This window comes from Thunnus albacares, chromosome 14, assembly GCF_914725855.1.
Source record: "Thunnus albacares chromosome 14, fThuAlb1.1, whole genome shotgun sequence".
Lineage (NCBI taxonomy): Eukaryota > Metazoa > Chordata > Actinopteri > Scombriformes > Scombridae > Thunnus > Thunnus albacares.
In genome coordinates this window covers 31,615,001-31,635,000 of record NC_058119.1, presented here as the reverse complement: position 1 = coordinate 31,635,000, position 20,000 = coordinate 31,615,001, and the positions used below count along the sequence as shown (strand labels likewise).

General features: G+C 44.7%; 1 protein-coding gene across 5 annotated transcripts in view; it reads left to right on the top strand.

Annotated features, from left to right (window-relative positions):
- The window catches only part of LOC122996599 (echinoderm microtubule-associated protein-like 4), a 41,963-nt gene that overhangs the window by 1,077 nt on the left and 20,886 nt on the right, over window positions 1-20,000 (top strand). For 3 of the 5 annotated variants that reach the window (XR_006407037.1, XR_006407038.1, XM_044372153.1), the window contains exons 2-14: window positions 5,009-5,194; window positions 5,315-5,435; window positions 9,241-9,402; window positions 11,938-12,078; window positions 12,711-12,736; window positions 12,947-12,982; window positions 15,081-15,204; window positions 16,116-16,265; window positions 16,361-16,430; window positions 16,527-16,637; window positions 17,384-17,479; window positions 18,420-18,554; window positions 19,420-19,555. Coding sequence is in view for 3 of the 5 variants with exons in the window: in XM_044372153.1 (XP_044228088.1) it covers window positions 5,009-5,194; window positions 5,315-5,435; window positions 9,241-9,402; window positions 11,938-12,078; window positions 12,711-12,736; window positions 12,947-12,982; window positions 15,081-15,204; window positions 16,116-16,265; window positions 16,361-16,430; window positions 16,527-16,637; window positions 17,384-17,479; window positions 18,420-18,554; window positions 19,420-19,555 (1,494 nt within the window). In the remaining 2 variants the exon portion in view is untranslated. The remainder of the gene's footprint in view (window positions 1-5,008; window positions 5,195-5,314; window positions 5,436-9,240; window positions 9,403-11,937; window positions 12,079-12,710; window positions 12,737-12,946; window positions 12,983-15,080; window positions 15,205-16,115; window positions 16,266-16,360; window positions 16,431-16,526; window positions 16,638-17,383; window positions 17,480-18,419; window positions 18,555-19,419; window positions 19,556-20,000) is intronic. The other 2 variants (XM_044372154.1, XM_044372155.1) reach the window with 2 other exon arrangements.

Sequence of the window (20,000 nt, the reverse complement as noted above, 5' to 3'; positions counted from 1 at the left end):
AACATTAACATGTAAACAACAAACATCATCAGATGATGTGTTTAGGATGTCATGACTTGAACTTCACTCTGTTTATGCTGCAGTGTTACTGTTCAGACTGTCTGACGACAGAACTGTTAATCCACCTTAACTTGACATTTCTTATTGTGGGGAGTTAAGGTGGAATTACTGTATAAAATATACTGGAAACTCTCTGCATCCAGTGTGTCTGTAGATGACGGCATATTCACATCCAGTGTGTCTGTAGATGACAGTATATTCACATCCAGTGTCTGTCTGTAGATGACAGCATATTCACATCCAGTGTGTCTGTAGATGACAGTATATTCACATCCAGTCTGTCTGTAGATGACAGCATATTCACATCCAGTGTGTCTGTAGATGACAGTATATTCACATCCAGTGTGTCTGTAGATGACAGTATATTCACATCCAGTGTGTCTGTAGATGACAGTATATTCACATCCAGTGTCTGTCTGTAGATGAGAGTATATTCACATCCAGTGTCTGTCTGTAGATGACGGCATATTCACATCCAGTGTCTGTCTGTAGATGACGGCATATTCACATCCAGTGTGTCTGTAGATGACAGTATATTCACATCCAGTGTGTCTGTAGATGACAGTATATTCACATCCAGTGTGTCTGTAGATGACAGTATATTCACATCCAGTGTGTCTGTAGATGAGAGTATATTCACATCCAGTGTGTCTGTAGATGAGAGTATATTCACATCCAGTGTGTCTGTAGATGACAGTATATCCACATCCAGTGTCTGTCTGTAGATGACAGCATATTCACATCCAGTGTGTCTGTAGATGACAGTATATTCACATCCAGTGTGTCTGTAGATGACAGCATATTCACATCCAGTGTGTCTGTAGATGACAGCATATTCACATCCAGTGTGTCTGTAGATGATGGTATATTCAGATTTAATGTGTCTGTAGATGACAGTATATTCACATCCAGTGTGTCTGTAGATGACAGCATATTCACATCCAGTGTGTCTGTAGATGACAGCATATTCACATCCAGTGTGTCTGTAGATGACAGCATATTCACATCCAGTGTGTCTGTAGATGACAGCATATTCACATCCAGTGTGTCTGTAGATGACAGCATATTCACATCCAGTGTGTCTGTAGATGACAGCATATTCACATCCAGTGTCTGTCTGTAGATGAGAGTATATCCACATCCAGTGTGTCTGTAGATGACAGTATATTCACATCCAGTGTGTCTGTAGATGAGAGTATATCCACATCCAGTCTGTCTGTAGATGACAGCATATTCACATCCAGTGTGTCTGTAGATGACAGCATATTCACATCCAGTGTGTCTGTAGATGACAGCATATTCACATCCAGTGTCTGTCTGTAGATGAGAGTATATTCACATCCAGTGTCTGTCTGTAGATGACGGCATATTCACATCCAGTGTCTGTCTGTAGATGACAGCATATTCACATCCAGTGTGTCTGTAGATGACAGTATATTCACATCCAGTGTGTATGTAGATGACAGTATATTCACATCCAGTGTGTCTGCAGATGAGAGTATATTCACATCCAGTGTGTCTGTAGATGACAGCATATTCACATCCAGTGTGTCTGTAGATGACAGCATATTCACATCCAATGTCTGTCTGTAGATGACAGCATATTCACATCCAGTGTGTCTGCAGATGACAGCATATTCACATCCAGTGTGTCTGTAGAGGAGTATATTCACATCCAGTGTGTCTGTAGATGACAGCATATTCACATCCAGTGTGTCTGTAGATGACAGCATATTCACATCCAGTGTGTCTGTAGATGACAGCATATTCACATCCAGTGTGTCTGCAGATGACAGCATATTCACATCCAGTGTGTCTGTAGATGAGAGTATATTCACATCCAGTGTGTCTGTAGATGACGGTATATTCACATCCAGTGTGTCTGTAGATGACAGTATATTCACATCCAGTGTGTCTGTAGATGACAGCATATTCACATCCAGTGTCTGTCTGTAGATGAGAGTATATTCACATCCAGTGTCTGTCTGTAGATGACGGCATATTCACATCCAGTGTCTGTCTGTAGATGACAGCATATTCACATCCAGTGTGTCTGTAGATGACAGTATATTCACATCCAGTGTGTCTGTAGATGACAGTATATTCACATCCAGTGTGTCTGCAGATGAGAGTATATTCACATCCAGTGTGTCTGTAGATGACAGCATATTCACATCCAGTGTGTCTGTAGATGACAGTATATTCACATCCAGTGTGTCTGTAGATGACAGCATATTCACATCCAGTGTGTCTGTAGATGACAGCATATTCACATCCAGTGTGTCTGTAGATGACAGCATATTCACATCCAGTGTGTCTGTAGATGACAGTATATTCACATCCAGTGTGTCTGTAGATGACAGCATATTCACATCCAGTGTGTCTGTAGATGACAGCATATTCACATCCAGTGTGTCTGTAGATGACAGCATATTCACATCCAGTGTGTCTGTAGATGACAGCATATTCACATCCAGTGTCTGTCTGTAGATGACAGCATATTCACATCCAGTGTGTCTGCAGATGACAGCATATTCACATCCAGTGTGTCTGTAGATGAGTATATTCACATCCAGTGTGTCTGTAGATGAGTATATTCACATCCAGTGTGTCTGTAGATGACAGCATATTCACATCCAGTGTGTCTGCAGATGACAGCATATTCACATCCAGTGTGTCTGTAGATGAGAGTATATTCACATCCAGTGTGTCTGTAGATGACGGTATATTCACATCCAGTGTGTCTGTAGATGACAGTATATTCATATCCAGTGTGTCTGTAGATGACAGTATATTCACATCCAGTGTCTGCCTGTAGATGACAGTATATTCACATCCAGTGTGTCTGTAGATGACAGTATATTCACATCCAGTGTGTCTGTAGATGACAGCATATCCACATCCAGTGTGTCTGTAAATGACGGTATATTCACATCCAGTGTGTCTGTAGATGACAGCATATTCACATCCAGTGTGTCTGTAGATGACAGTATATTCAGATTTAATGTGTCTGTAGATGACAGTATATTCACATCCAGTGTGTCTGTAGATGACAGTATATTCACATCCAGTGTGTCTGTAGATGACGGTATATTCACATCCAGTGTGTCTGTAGATGACAGTATATTCATATCCAGTGTGTCTGTAGATGACAGTATATTCACATCCAGTGTGTCTGTAGATGACAGTATATTCACATCCAGTGTCTGTCTGTAGATGACAGTATATTCACATCCAGTGTGTCTGTAGATGACAGTATATTCACATCCAGTGTGTCTGTAGATGACAGCATATCCACATCCAGTGTGTCTGTAGATGACGGTATATTCACATCCAGTGTGTCTGTAGATGACAGCATATTCACATCCAGTGTGTCTGTAGATGACAGCATATTCACATCCAGTGTGTCTGTAGATGACAGTATATTCAGATTTAATGTGTCTGTAGATGACAGTATATTCACATCCAGTGTGTCTGTAGATGACAGTATATTCACATCCAGTGTGTCTGTAGATGACAGTATATTCACATCCAGTGTGTCTGTAGATGACAGTATATTCACATCCAGTGTGTCTGTAGATGACGGTATATTCACATCCAGTGTGTCTGTAGATGAGGGTATATTCAGATTTAATGTGTCTGTAGATGACAGTATATTCACATCCAGTGTCTGTCTGTAGATGACAGTATATTCACATCCAGTGTGTCTGTAGATGACAGTATATTCACATCCAGTGTGTCTGTAGATGACGGTATATTCAGATTTAATGTGTCTGTAGATGACAGTATATTCACATCCAGTGTCTGTCTGTAGATGACAGTATATTCACATCCAGTGTGTCTGTAGATGACAGTATATTCACATCCAGTGTCTGTCTGTAGATGACAGTATATTCACATCCAGTGTGTCTGTAGATGACAGTATATTCACATCCAGTGTCTGTCTGTAGATGACAGTATATTCACATCCAGTGTGTCTGTAGATGACAGTATATTCACATCCAGTGTCTGTCTGTAGATGACAGTATATTCACATCCAGTGTGTCTGTAGATGACAGTATATTCACATCCAGTGTGTCTGTAGATGACAGTATATTCAGATTTAATGTGTCTGTAGATGACAGTATATTCACATCCAGTGTGTCTGTAGATGACAGTATATTCACATCCAGTGTGTTTGTAGATGACAGTATATTCACATCCAGTGTGTCTGTAGATGACAGTATATTCACATGCAGTGTGTCTGTAGATGACAGTATATTCAGATTTAATGTGTCTGTAGATGACAGTATATTCAGATTTAATGTGTCTGTAGATGACAGTATATTCAGATTTAATGTGTCTGTAGATGACAGTATATTCACATCCAGTGTGTCTGTAGATGACAGTATATTCACATCCAGTGTGTTTGTAGATGACAGTATATTTACATCCAGTGTGTCTGTAGATGACAGTATATTCACATCCAGTGTGTCTGTAGATGACAGTATATTCAGATTTAATGTGTCTGTAGATGACAGTATATTCACATCCAGTGTGTCTGTAGATGACAGTATATTCACATCCAGTGTGTTTGTAGATGACAGTATATTCACATCCAGTGTGTCTGTAGATGACAGTATATTCACATCCAGTGTGTCTGTAGATGACAGTATATTCACATCCAGTGTGTCTGTAGATGACAGTATATTCACATCCAGTGTGTCTGTAGATGACAGAATATTCACATCCAGTGTGTCTGTAGATGACAGAATATTCACATCCAGTGTGTCTGTAGATGACAGTATATCCACATCCAGTGTGTCTGTAGATGACAGTATATCCACATCCAGTGTGTCTGTAGATGACAGTATATTCACATCCAGTGTGTCTGTAGATGACAGTATATTCACATCCAGTGTGTCTGTAGATGACAGAATATTCAGATCCTGTGTCTATGTTTCTGTAGATGACAGTATGTCCGGAGCGAGTGTCTCAGATGTCAACGACCGTCTTTCTGCTCTGGAACTTCGTGTTCAGCAGCAGGAAGATGAGTTGACGGTGATGAAAGCCGCTCTCGCTGACGTCCTTCGCCGCCTTGCTGCCTCTGAAGACTCTGCTGCCTCCGCAACCAAGAAACAGCATGGAGGGAAAGGTCGTATGGACATTAACTGGTTCTGATATGTGTTTGACTGGTATTGTTCAGTTCTGTAGGTGCTGTATAGCTGGTTACTGGTCAGTGTTAGTGTTAACAGTAGTGTGCTGCCCCCTGCAGGCAGTGCTGCACTACGTGAAGCCTATTCGATGTCTTGTATTGCTAATGGAGGCACATCTGGACGAAAGAGAGACTCCACATCCGTCACCAGGAAGGAGACGTTGTCATCTGCCGCCAAGAGGTAAACAAACATGCATAAATACATATATATTTATGCTATATATATATATATATATATATATATATACACACACTTTTCACCTTCCAGCTACTGACAGTAATAGTCTTGGTGTCTGTTTATATATATGATGATAACATATTTGATGTTTTATCTGTTTGTGTTTTGCACCTTTTAGGAAGGAGTAAACACACTTTGATTTTGATTCACCCACCTGTATGATCTTTAATGACACTTTACCTCGTATCCGGTTGTACGCTGGTCAGTTAACGGTCACTGATTGTTTCCACAGTTTATCGATCTCAGCCTCCAGAGTGTCTGCAGACCACATCTGATCAATCTGATTTATATCATTAATGATTACCCTCCTGTTATCTTTGACTCAGGTTGTCTGATCTGCCCTGGGGTAGAATCCAGTAGAGGGCAGTAGAATACTGCAGAGTCAGTCGGATTTAGTTTGAATCACTAGTAAAAAAATGAATTCACTTTGATAACTAAGTAGAACACAGTAGAATCAGTAGACACACAGTAGAGTCTACCAGTAGAGTCTGTCGGTAGAGTCTGTCAGTAGTCTGTCTGTAGACCTACAGTAGAGTGTCAGTAGACATACAGTAGAGTCTGTCAGTAGAGTCTGTCAGTAGACATACCGTAGAGTATATCAGTAGAGTCTGTCAGTAGACATACCGTAGAGTATATCAGTAGAGTCTGTCAGTAGACATACCATAGAGTATATCAGTAGAGTCTGTCAGTAGACATACCATAGAGTATATCAGTAGAGTCTGTCACTAGACATACAGTAGAGTCTGTCAGTAGACATACCATAGAGTATATCAGTAGAGTCTGTCAGTAGACATACCGTAGAGTATATCAGTAGAGTCTGTCAGTAGACATACAGTAGAGTACATCAGTAGAGTCTGTCAGTAGACATACAGTAGAGTCTGTCAGTAGACATACAGTAGAGTCTGTCAGTAGACATACCGTAGAGTATATCAGTAGAGTCTGTCAGTAGACATACAGTAGAGTATATCAGTAGAGTCTGTCAGTAGACATACAGTAGAGTATATCAGTAGAGTCTTTCAGTAGACATACAGTAGAGTCTCTCAGTAGAGTCTGTCAGTAGACATACAGTAAAGTATATCAGTAGAGTCTGTCAGTAGACATACAGTAGAGTATATCAGTAGAGTCTGTCAGTAGACCTACAGTAGAGTCTGTCAGTAGATGTACAGTAGAGTATATCAGTAGAGTCTGTCAGTAGAGTCTGTCAGTAGACATACAGTAGAGTATATCAGTAGAGTCTGTCAGTAGAGTCTGTCAGTAGACATACAGTAGAGTATATCAGTAGAGTCTGTCAGTAGACGTACAGTTGAGTATATCAGTAGAGTCTGTCAGTAGAGTCTGTCAGTAGACATACAGTAGAGTATATCAGTAGAGTCTGTCAGTAGACATACAGTAGAGTATATCAGTAGAGTCTGTCAGTAGAGTCTGTCAGTAGACATACAGTAGAGTCTGTCAGTAGATGTACAGTAGAGTACATCAGTAGAGTCTGTCAGTAGAGTCTATCAGTAGATGTACAGTAGAGTCTGTCAGTAGAGTCTATCAGTAGACATACAGTAGAATCTGTCAGTAGACATACAGTAGAGTACATCAGTAGAGTCTGTCAGTAGACATACAGTAGAGTACATCAGTAGAGTCTGTCAGTGGACGTACAGTTGAATCTGTCAGTAGACGTACAGTAGAGTCTTTCAGTAGACATACAGTAGAGTACATCAGTAGAGTCTGTCAGTTGACGTACAGTAGAGTCTGTCAGTGGACGTACAGTTGAATCTGTCAGTAGACGTACAGTAGAGTCTTTCAGTAGACATACAGTAGAGTATATCAGTAGAGTCTGTCAGTAGAGTCTTTCAGTAGACGTACAGTAGAGTACATCAGTAGAGTCTGTCAGTAGAGTCTGTCAGTAGACATACAGTAGAGTACATCAGTAGAGTCTGTCAGTAGAGTCTGTCAGTAGACGTACAGTAGAGTATATCAGTAGAGTCTGTCAGTAGAGTCTTTCAGTAGACGTACAGTAGAGTCTGTCAGTAGAGTCTGTCAGTAGAGTCTGTCAGTAGACATACAGTAGAGTACATCAGTAGAGTCTGTCAGTAGAGTCTGTCAGTAGACGTACAGTAGAGTCTTTCAGTAGACGTACAGTAGAGTACATCAGTAGAGTCTGTCAGTAGAGTCTGTCAGTAGACATACAGTAGAGTACATCAGTAGAGTCTGTCAGTAGACATACAGTAGAGTACATCAGTAGAGTCTGTCAGTAGAGTCTATCAGTAGATGTACAGTAGAGTCTGTCAGTAGAGTCTATCAGTAGACATACAGTAGAATCTGTCAGTAGACATACAGTAGAGTACATCAGTAGAGTCTGTCAGTAGAGTCTATCAGTAGACATACAGTAGAATCTGTCAGTAGACATACAGTAGAGTACATCAGTAGAGTCTGTCAGTAGACATACAGTAGAGTACATCAGTAGAGTCTGTCAGTGGACGTACAGTTGAATCTGTCAGTAGACGTACAGTAGAGTCTTTCAGTAGACATACAGTAGAGTACATCAGTAGAGTCTGTCAGTTGACGTACAGTAGAGTCTGTCAGTGGACGTACAGTTGAATCTGTCAGTAGACGTACAGTAGAGTCTTTCAGTAGACATACAGTAGAGTATATCAGTAGAGTCTGTCAGTAGAGTCTTTCAGTAGACGTACAGTAGAGTACATCAGTAGAGTCTGTCAGTAGAGTCTGTCAGTAGACATACAGTAGAGTACATCAGTAGAGTCTGTCAGTAGAGTCTGTCAGTAGACGTACAGTAGAGTATATCAGTAGAGTCTGTCAGTAGAGTCTTTCAGTAGACGTACAGTAGAGTCTGTCAGTAGAGTCTGTCAGTAGAGTCTGTCAGTAGACATACAGTAGAGTACATCAGTAGAGTCTGTCAGTAGAGTCTGTCAGTAGACGTACAGTAGAGTCTTTCAGTAGACGTACAGTAGAGTACATCAGTAGAGTCTGTCAGTAGAGTCTGTCAGTAGACATACAGTAGAGTACATCAGTAGAGTCTGTCAGTAGAGTCTGTCAGTAGACGTACAGTAGAGTCTTTCAGTAGACGTACAGTAGAGTACATCAGTAGAGTCTGTCAGTAGAGTCTGTCAGTAGACATACAGTAGAGTACATCAGTAGAGTCTGTCAGTAGACATACAGTAGAGTACATCAGTAGAGTCTGTCAGTAGAGTCTGTCAGTAGATGTACAGTAGAGTCTTTCAGTAGACATACAGTAGAGTACATCAGTAGAGTCTGTCAGTAGAGTCTATCAGTAGACGTACAGTAGAGTCTGTCAGTTGAATCTGTCAGTAGACATACAGTAGAGTACATCAGTAGAGTCTGTCAGTAGAGTCTGTCAGTAGACGTACAGTAGAGTCTTTCAGTAGACGTACAGTAGAGTACATCAGTAGAGTCTGTCAGTAGAGTCTGTCAGTAGACATACAGTAGAGTACATCAGTAGAGTCTGTCAGTAGAGTCTGTCAGTAGATGTACAGTAGAGTCTTTCAGTAGACATACAGTAGAGTACATCAGTAGAGTCTGTCAGTAGAGTCTTTCAGTAGACATACAGTAGAGTACATCAGTAGAGTCTGTCAGTAGAGTCTTTCAGTAGACGTACAGTAGAGTCTGTCAGTAGACATACAGTAGAGTTCATCAGTAGAGTCTGTCAGTAGAGTCTATCAGTAGATGTACAGTTGAATCTGTCAGTAGAGCCTCTCACCCTCCTGGTTTCGTCCCACAGTGGAGCAGACAGAAAGAAGGAGGTCATCAGCCAGCGCTCCCCGATGGAGGAGATCCAGGAAAACCTGTCCCCCTCCCCCTCCTCCCCCCTCCCCCCCCAGTCCCCCCAGCAGAGGCCGGCCCCGTCCTCCGACAGCAGTAAAGGCCCCGCCCCTCCCAAAAGGTTCAGATCTGTTTACTGTCGGCTGCTCTGACATCACTCTGACAGGTTTCTAACCCCGCCCCTGAGGACACACTGTCCTCCCCTGCTCCGCCCACACCCAAGTCACCTGACCCGCTCAAGTACAGAGTCACCTGACCTCATGGATGTATTATAAGATCTGGATACTGGAGTCAGTTTGTAGCTGCCTTGTGCGAATTTCAAGACAAGTTTTCCTTCAAGACATCGTCATGTAGCAAACAATACCACTGGTCACATACGCCGACCAGTATACAATAACACTGGTCACATACGCCGACCAGTATACAATAACACTGGTCACATACGCCGACCAGCATACAGTAACACTGGTCACATACGCCGACCAGTATACAATAACACTGGTCACATACGCCGACCAGTATACAGTAACACTGGTCACATACGCCGACCAGTATACAGTAACACTGGTCACATACACTGACCAGCATACAGTAACACTGGTCACACTGGTCACATACACCGTCCAGTGTATTTAGTTATTTGACAATATACAAAGGAAGTGTGATCATGATTGACACTTGTGACAGCCGCTCTCAAACCTCCGTCAGGCGGCGGGATGACGGCCCACGGGACACGCCCCCTCAGCCATCCCGCCGCCTGAAGGAAGGTTTGAGAGCGGCTGTCACTGTGCAGTAGCGTTTAAGTTCCTGTTCGTCCCGTTCGGCTCCAGGAAAGTTTTACTAATATAAAACCTAAAGAGTCATATCGGCGTTCTCTGCCGTCGGCGGCGTCCTGTCACCAGTTTCACGCGTCTCTTTTATAACCTTATAAGGCCGAGCGGCGCTGATCCAGTTCTTACTATACATCCATACCAGACACGCTCAGGTACGGGCTCTCCTGATTGGCTGAACACACCTGATTCAACTATTCACCTGTGGGCAGAACAGGGGAGGACGGGAGTCTGCTGAGGCCTCCTGGAGCCTCCTGAGGCCTCCTGGAGCCTCCTGAGGCCTCCTGGAGCCTCCTGAGGCCTCCTGGAGCCTCCTGGTCCCCCGCTTGCTCCTCTCTGCTGCTGGTACAAATCAGGCTGTTTGTGTTTCATAGAAACTTCTAACCTGTTCTCCTCCCAGCTTCACCTGAGGACCTCCTGCTCCTCCAACAGGCCTCCTCTGCTCTAACTCCTCCTCCTCTGCTCTAACTCCTCCTCTTCTGCTCTAACTCCTCCTCCTCTGCTCTAACTCCTCCTCTTCTGCTCTAACTCTTCCTCTTCTGCTCTAACTCTTCCTCTTCTGCTCTAACTCCTCCTCCTCTGCTCTAACTCCTCCTCTTCTGCTCTAACCCCTCCTCTTCTGCTCTAACTCCTCCTCCTCTGCTCTAACTCCTCCTCCTCTGCTCTAACTCCTCCTCTTCTGCTCTAACTCCTCCTCCTCTGCTCTAACTCCTCCTCCTCTGCTCTAACTCCTCCTCCTCCTTATCTCTAACTCCTCCTCCTCTGCTCTAACTCCTCCTCCTCCTTATCTCTAACTCCTCCTCCTCTGCTCTAACTCCTCCTCCTCCTCTGCTCTAACCCCTCCTCCTCTCTAACCCCTCCTCCTCCTTTCTAACTCCTCCTCTTCTGCTCTAACTCCTCCTCCTCCTTTCTAACTCCTCCTCTTCTGCTCTAACTCCTCCTCCTCCTTTCTAACTCCTCCTCTTCTGCTCTAACTCCTCCTCTTCTGCTCTAACCCCTCCTCTTCTGCTCTAACTCCTCCTCTTCTGCTCTAACCCCTCCTCTTCTGCTCTAACTCCTCCTCTTCTGCTCTAACTCTTCCTCTTCTGCTCTAACTCCTCCTCTTCTGCTCTAACTCCTCCTCCTCTGCTCTAACTCCTCCTCCTCTGCTCTAACTCCTCCTCTTCTGCTCTAACTCCTCCTCCTCTGCTCTAACTCCTCCTCTTCTGCTCTAACTCTTCCTCTTCTGCTCTAACTCTTCCTCTTCTGCTCTAACTCCTCCTCCTCTGCTCTAACTCCTCCTCTTCTGCTCTAACCCCTCCTCTTCTGCTCTAACTCCTCCTCCTCTGCTCTAACTCCTCCTCCTCTGCTCTAACTCCTCCTCCTCTGCTCTAACTCCTCCTCTTCTGCTCTAACTCCTCCTCCTCTGCTCTAACTCCTCCTCCTCTGCTCTAACTCCTCCTCTTCTGCTCTAACTCCTCCTCCTCTGCTCTAACCCCTCCTCTTCTGCTCTAACTCCTCCTCCTCTGCTCTAACTCCTCCTCTTCTGCTCTAACCCCTCCTCTTCTGCTCTAACCCCTCCTCTTCTGCTCTAACTCCTCCTCCTCTGCTCTAACTCCTCCTCTTCTGCTCTAACTCTTCCTCTTCTGCTCTAACTCCTCCTCCTCTGCTCTAACCCCTCCTCTTCTGCTCTAACTCTTCCTCTTCTGCTCTAACTCCTCCTCTTCTGCTCTAACTCCTCCTCTCTAACCCATCCTCCTCTGCTCTAACTCCTCCTTCTCCTCCCTGACCCCTGACCTCTGTGTGTGTGTGTGTGTGTGTGTGTGTGTGTGTGTGTGTGTGTGTAGGGGTCCCAGTGTGAAGCGGTCCTCAGGTATGGAGCGTTCTCAGAGCAGCACCTGGGACACATCAGAGGAAAACAGGAACAAACTGGTGAAAGCTGCGTCCACCTCCAAACTGCTGGCCAAGGTGGTGAAGACTGCAGACAGGTACACACACACACACACACACACATACACACACACACACACACACACACACACGTACACACACATACACACACATACACACACACACACGTACACACACACACACGTACACACACATACACACACATACACACACACGCACGTACACACACATACACACATACACACATGCGCGCGCGTACATACACATACACACACACACACGTACACACACACACGCACACACACACGTACACACACACACATACACACACACACGTACACACACCTCTATGATCTCTACGACCTCTACGACCTCTATGAACTCTATGAACTCTATGAACTTCTGCCAAAATCCAACAGAAGTGAGGTTTTTGCACGCTGACTGGGAGTGAGCGATGCTTTGCTGATACGGTGCAAAACACAACGTCAGCGATGTTTTATATAATTATGAGAAGTGTAAGCAAGGAGAAAGACGTCACCTGCAACAAGCTGCAACATGCTGCAGCTGATTGAACGGCCACAGACGTCACTAATGATTCGTACATACAGAACCTTTCATACTACAACAGTAATTGTAGAGTTCCAGCTGTAGCACGGAAACAGTTTAAAACAATATCATTAACTCTCAATCATGTTTTTTCTCCTTCCAGACACAAAGACCCGGTGGTCAGTCAAGGTAAATGAATATTCATCCTCATCTTCATCATGACGGTACCACAGTCATCCTCATCAATACTGTATATAGATCATCGTCGTCGTCGTCATCACTGCCTCCGAGACATTTTAAAACATTTGTGCAGTGACTAGTTTTCTCTCCTGAACGACTCTCGGAGGCGGTTTGTTGTTTCTGTTGTTGTTCAGTGATGATGTCTTTGTTTCAAACCAGCTAAAATGTCGACCCGAGAGAAAAACAGCCAAGCTGGTAAGTCCTGATGAGTCGTCGGCGTGAGCTAGCGGGCTAACATGCTAACATGCTAACAGCAGCTGAATGAGCACTTCCTGTTTCTGCTCTGGGCCAATCACGTTTCTCTCTCTGCTTTTCATGGTCAGCCTCGTTCACCCTCCTGCTCTCTCTTCTTCAGATCGTTCAGGTGATGTCACACCTCTCTGTGGCTCCGCCTCCTGCCCTTGTTTACCTCCATATAAGGTCGAACAGGTGTCTCCACCTTAATGTTAACCTGCTCGATGAGAAGAAGTCCCTCCCACCAACAACATTCTAAGCACAGGATTGGACACTGCTGTCACTCCCACATAGATTGATTGATTAACAGAAAATCACTCAGATCTGAGATCAATTTTATTTTCTGAAGGTTTGATTGCTGATTGATCGGTTTTATGGAGAGAAACAATATGGCAGGTGTTTCTGTCTGTTCCGCTTCACCTGCTTCCCCTGCATGACATCAGCACTTCCTCACCTGTCTGTCATCTCCCTCTCACCTGTCTGTCACCTGTCTGTCACCTGTCTGTCACCTGTCTGTCACCTGTCTGTCACCTGTCTGTCATCTCCCTCTCACCTGTCTGTCATCTCCCTCTCACCTGTCTGTCACCTGTCTGTCACCTGTCTATCACCTGTCTGTCACCTGTCTGTCACCTGTCTGTCACCTGTCTGTCATCTCCCTCTCACCTGTCTGTCACCTGTCTGTCACCTGTCTGTCACCTGTCTGTCATCTCCCTCTCACCTGTCTGTCACCTGTCTGTCACCTGTCTGTCACCTGTCTGTCACCTGTCTGTCATCTCCCTCTCACCTGTCTGTCACCTGTCTATCACCTGTCTATCACCTGTCTATCACCTGTCTATCACCTGTCTATCACCTGTCTGTCACCTGTCTGTCACCTGTCTGTCACCTGTCTATCACCTGTCTATCACCTGTCTGTCACCTGTCTATCACCTGTCTATCACCTGTCTATCACCTGTCTGTCACCTGTCTGTCACCTGTCTGTCACCTGTCTATCACCTGTCTGTCACCTGTCTGTCATCTCCCTCTCACCTGTCTGTCACCTGTCTGTCACCTGTCTGTCACCTGTCTATCACCTGTCTATCACCTGTCTGTCACCTGTCTGTCATCTCCCTCTCACCTGTCTGTCACCTGTCTGTCACCTGTCTGTCACCTGTCTATCACCTGTCTATCACCTGTCTATCACCTGTCTGTCATCTCCCTCTCACCTGTCTGTCACCTGTCTATCACCTGTCTATCACCTGTCTATCACCTGTCTGTCACCTGTCTGTCACCTGTCTGTCATCTCCCTCTCACCTGTCTGTCACCTGTCTGTCACCTGTCTGTCACCTGTCTATCACCTGTCTGTCATCTCCCTCTCACCTGTCTGTCACCTGTCTGTCACCTGTCTGTCACCTGTCTATCACCTGTCTGTCATCTCCCTCTCACCTGTCTGTCACCTGTCTGTCATCTGTCTGTCATCTCCCTCTCACCTGTCTATCACCTGTCTGTCACCTGTCTGTCACCTGTCTGTCATCTCCCTCTCACCTGTCTGTCATCTGTCTGTCATCTCCCTCTCACCTGTCTATCACCTGTCTGTCACCTGTCTGTCACCTGTCTGTCACCTGTCTGTCATCTCCCTCTCACCTGTCTGTCACCTGTCTGTCATCTGTCTGTCATCTCCCTCTCACCTGTCTATCACCTGTCTGTCACCTGTCTGTCACCTGTCTGTCACCTGTCTGTCATCTCCCTCTCACCTGTCTATCACCTGTGTGTCACCTTTTTCTCACCTGTCTGTCACCTGTCTGTCACCTGTCTGTCACCTGTCTGTCACCTGTCTGTCACCTGTCTATCACCTGTGTGTCACCTTTTTCTCACCTGTCTGTCTGACTGATATTTGTGTCTTTATGTTGTCTCAGCTTGTTTCAGATTGTCTGAAGCACACTGAATCTGCACCAATATATGTCATTCTTGATTCTGATTGGCTGATTGAGCACCACAGTTCACCTGTAACAGCTCACCTGATTGATCAGCTGAAGTGACGCGCGGACTGAAAGTAAAGTTGTGAGGTGTGTTTGTGTTTCAGAGGGGAATCACATCAAGATGTTCATGCGGGGCCGACCAATCACCATGTTCATCCCGTCAGACGTGGAGAACTACGAGGATGTTCGCTCAGAACTTCCCTCCGAGAGGCTGAAGCTGGAGTGGGTGTATCCTTCATGTATACATTATAATATATATATAATATATCATTATAATATATCTGTCAGGCTGCAGGCAGGGGGCGCTCTGCTCTATAACTATACATTATAATATATCTGTTCAGCATATTTATAGATATAGAAGTAAATTCCAGTAGATCCATATAGATCAGTAGATCCTCAGTAGATCTCCATACATCTGTATCTCCTCAGTAGGCTTGCCGGTCGGTGTTCTCAGTGTTCAAGCACACACTGATTACATTACTTGCCCACAACCTCCACCATCATTCTGCGTTTTTTTATAGAAATAAAACCCATTTAGTTCATCGTCATGTATCAGCGTGTTACACTTATAAACTGCAGAGTTGACTTTATATTAATCAGAGTGAGACGTCTGTCGTCCGTCCTGCTCTCTGCCGTTAGCGAGCGGCTGCTCTCATGTCTCTCCGCGTCTCGCTGCTTGTTTTCAGCAGAAACTCTCCGGACGGCAGGCGGCGAGTTGTTCCGGTTCTAAGCGGCGGTCGTCCTCCCGTCTGAGGAGCAGCCTGAAGCCCGGCGCCACGAACTCTTCAGTAACGGGAAGATCCGAACTAAAAATCTGACGTTAAAGATCAAAGTAAGCCTGTCCAGTGTAACCAGTGTAACCAGTAACACTGGTGTTGTCACAAGTTCATTAATAAGTGGGAACATTTTCTCACCATGGCATCCCTGATTCCCAGTAGATCTCTATAGATCAGTAGATCCTCATTAGCCCTCCAGTAGATATCCACAGACAAGTCGATCTCAGTAGATCCCCATAGATCGGTAAATCCAGTACAGTAGATCTGTATAGATGGGTAGATCCTCAGTAGATCCTGGAAGATCCCCATAGATCAGTAGATCCTCAGTAGATCCCCAGGTGCTTCCTTGACCCCCTGCAGGTACGGTTACCGTGGCAGAGACTGCCGAGCCAACGTCTACCTGCTTCCCACCGGAGAGATCGTCTACTTCATCGCCTCCGTCGTCGTTCTCTTCAACTACGAGGAGCGAACTCAGAGACATTACCTGGGACACACCGACTGCGTGAAGTGGTGAGACGTCCGCCGCTCTCCTATTGGCTGCAATCTGGGTCCAGGTGAGTGACATCATCAGGTGATGACTCTCTGTGTGTGTGTCTCTCCATCAGTCTGGCCATCCATCCCGATAAGATCCGCATCGCTACGGGACAGATCGCAGGAGTGGACAAAGATGGACGGGTGAGGACAGACCTCATATATATATGACTGTAGAACTACACAGATAATCACGTATTGATGATATTGATCAGTGATATATCGGCTGTGTGTCTTCAGGCTCTGCAGCCCAACGTCCGCGTGTGGGACAGCGTCAGTCTTTCTACTCTGCAGGTCATCGGTTTGGGAACTTTCGAGCGAGGCGTCGGCTCGCTGGCTTTCTCTAAAGCTGTGAGTATCGCTCAGATGCATCATGGGAACTGTAGTCCACATGGAGAAAACAGTCAGATCAGTTTATTGATCAGTTTACTGCTGAGGACAAATAAACGTCAGATGATACTTCATTCTTCTTATTTCATGTAATTTATTATATTATAGAACTCTGAAAACATCAGCTGCAGTAATCACTGACACTCACCTACCTGTCTGTCTGTCTACCTGTCTGTCTACCCGTCTGTCTGTCTGTCTACCTGTCTGTCTACCCGTCTGTCTGTCTACCTGTCTGTCTGTCTACCCGTCTGTCTGTCTACCTGTCTGTCTGTCTACCTGTCTGTCTACCTGTCTGTCTGTCTACCTGTCTGTCTATCTGTCTGTCTGTCTCTCTATCATTCTGTCTACCTGTCTGTCTGTGTCTCTACCTGTCTGTGTCTCTACCTGTCTGTCTGTCTGTGTCTCAACCTGTCTGTCTGTGTCTCTACCTGTCTGTCTGTCTGTCTGTGTCTCTACCTGTCTGTCTGTGTCTCTACCTGTCTGTCTGTCTGTCTGTGTCTCTACCTGTCTGTCTACCTGTCTGTGTCTCTACCTGTCTGTCTACCTGTCTGTCTGTGTCTCTACCTGTCTGTCTGTCTGTCTGTGTCTCTACCTGTCTGTCTGTCTGTCTGTGTCTCTACCTGTCTGTCTACCTGTCTGTCTGTGTCTCTACCTGTCTGTCTGTGTCTCTACCTGTCTGTCTGTGTCTCTACCTGTCTGTCTGTCAGGACTCTGGTCAGCACCTGAGTGTGATTGACGACTGTAACGATCACATGCTGACAGTTTGGGATTGGCAGAAGAAGTCAAAGATCGCTGAGATCAAGGTGAACACACGTTCTCATTACTACAGACTGACAATACTCACAATACTCACAATACTCAACAATACTCACAATACTCACAATACTCAACAGTACTCACAATACTCACAATACTCACAATACTCAACAATACTCACAATACTCACAATACTCAACAGTACTCACAATACTCACAATACTCACAATACTCACAATACTCAACAGTACTCACAATACTCACAATACTCAACAGTACTCACAATACTCACAATACTCACAATACTCAACAGTACTCACAATACTCACAATACTCACAATACTCACAATACTCACAATACTCAACAGTACTCACAATACTCACAATACTCACAATACTCAACAGTACTCACAATACTCACAATACTCAACAGTACTCACAATACTCACAATACTCACAATACTCAACAGTACTCACAATACTCACAATACTCACAATACTCACAATACTCACAATACTCAACAGTACTCACAATACTCACAATACTCAACAGTACTCACAATACTCACAATACTCAACAGTACTCACAATACTCACAATACTCACAATACTCAACAGTACTCACAATACTCACAATACTCACAATACTCACAATACTCAACAGTACTCACAATACTCACAATACTCAACAATACTCAATACTATACTATAGAATACTGTGAAAGTTTACATGTTCTTTCTTTAATTCAACTGCTTCATATGAATCTGACTGGTTCTAACTGGTTTTAACCTGTAACTGGTTCTAACTGGTTTTAACCTGTAACTGGTTCTAACTGGTTTTAACCTGTAACTGGTTGACTGGTTCTAACCTGTTACTGGTTCTGACTGGTTTTAACCTGTGACTGGTTCTAACTGGTTTTAACCTGTGACTGGTTCTAACTGGTTTTAAGCTGTTACTGGTTCTGACTGGTCTCTGGTGTGTTTCAGACCACTAACGAGGTGGTCCTGGATGTGGAGTTCCACCCCACAGACCCAAACACCATCGTCACCTGTGGAAAGTCCCACATCTTCTTCTGGACCTGGACCGGGACCTCGCTGGCCCGTAAGCAGGGCATCTTCGGGGTGAGTCTTCGGTTCATCAGGAAGCTTCTCACACACGTTGTTGACATGCGTGTAGATGTTCATCATACGAGAGAAACACTGAACAATAAACAGGAAATCTGACGTTTGGTCTCAGATATTGTTAAGAAATGACAGCAGTGTGACATCCCGTGTGTTCAGAGATCTGGATTCTCTACACCGGGACTCCGCAGCGAGACCCGATACCCGAACTGTACGGTTCAGTTCATGAGACGTTTCTCCTCCGAATCACCGAGGAAACGTCCAGCATCCCATCAGAGCTGGTTTATTACAGTTTCAGGCGCTACGTAGACGACACTTCCCAGGATCAGATAAGATCTGCCGCCGCCGTCATCAGGACGAAGCCGCTCTGTGCTGTTTGTGTTCGAACCGGCAGCGTGCTGGTCGGCCATCTTTGAAACATTCTCTGATATGTGTAGTGAGGAGACACCAGTAGATATTCCTCCTGGAGTGTTTGCACTCACAGTTTGACACCTTTCTGTCATCACTGGCACGACGGTTACTGTTGATTCACTGGAAAGCTGCCAGAGCAGCCGTTCAGGCTCATCTTCAGTCCTCCACACAGTCCGGAGGCCTCAGCTGTCCTAGTCTGAGACCAGGTCCTCTAAACCCCCCTCAGTGTATCAGTGGATGATGTCGACTCCTGTCATCTGAGTCAATGATGTTAGAAAAGTTCAATAAATAGATTCCAAAAGTTTGATCTCAGATATGCGAGAAAAAAGAAACAAGCTTCCTAAACATAAAACACACAAACTGAAATAAGGTGAAACAGCTGAAAAATAAATAACTGAAGAAGAAGAAAATAAATATTCTGTCTGTAGAATAAAAACATGACGACGTGTTTCAGAAATACGAGAAGCCGAAGTTCATCCAGTGTTTGGCCTTCCTGAGTACCGGAGACATCCTGACCGGAGACTCTGGAGGAGTCCTGCTGGTCTGGACCAGGAGCTCTGCAGAGACCCCCACCGGGAAGGGACCCAGAGGTGAGGGGGGGGGGGGGCGGGTCTGTGTCGTAGTAAATACACACACACACACACACACACACACACACACACATATATATATGTGTGTGTGTGTGTGTGTGTGTGTGTGTATAATGTGTGTGTGTAATGTGTGTGTGTGTGTGTATAATGTGTGTGTGTGTGTATAATGTGTGTGTGTGTATAATGTGTGTGTGTGTATAATGTGTGTGTGTATAATGTGTGTGTGTGTATAATGTGTGTGTGTGTATAATGTGTGTGTGTGTGTATAATGTGTGTGTATAATGTGTGTGTGTGTGTATAATGTGTGTGTATAATGTGTGTGTGTGTGTGTATAATGTGTGTGTGTGTGTATAATGTGTGTGTGTAATGTGTGTGTGTGTATAATGTGTGTGTATAATGTGTGTGTGTGTGTGTATAATGTGTGTGTGTGTGTATAATGTGTGTG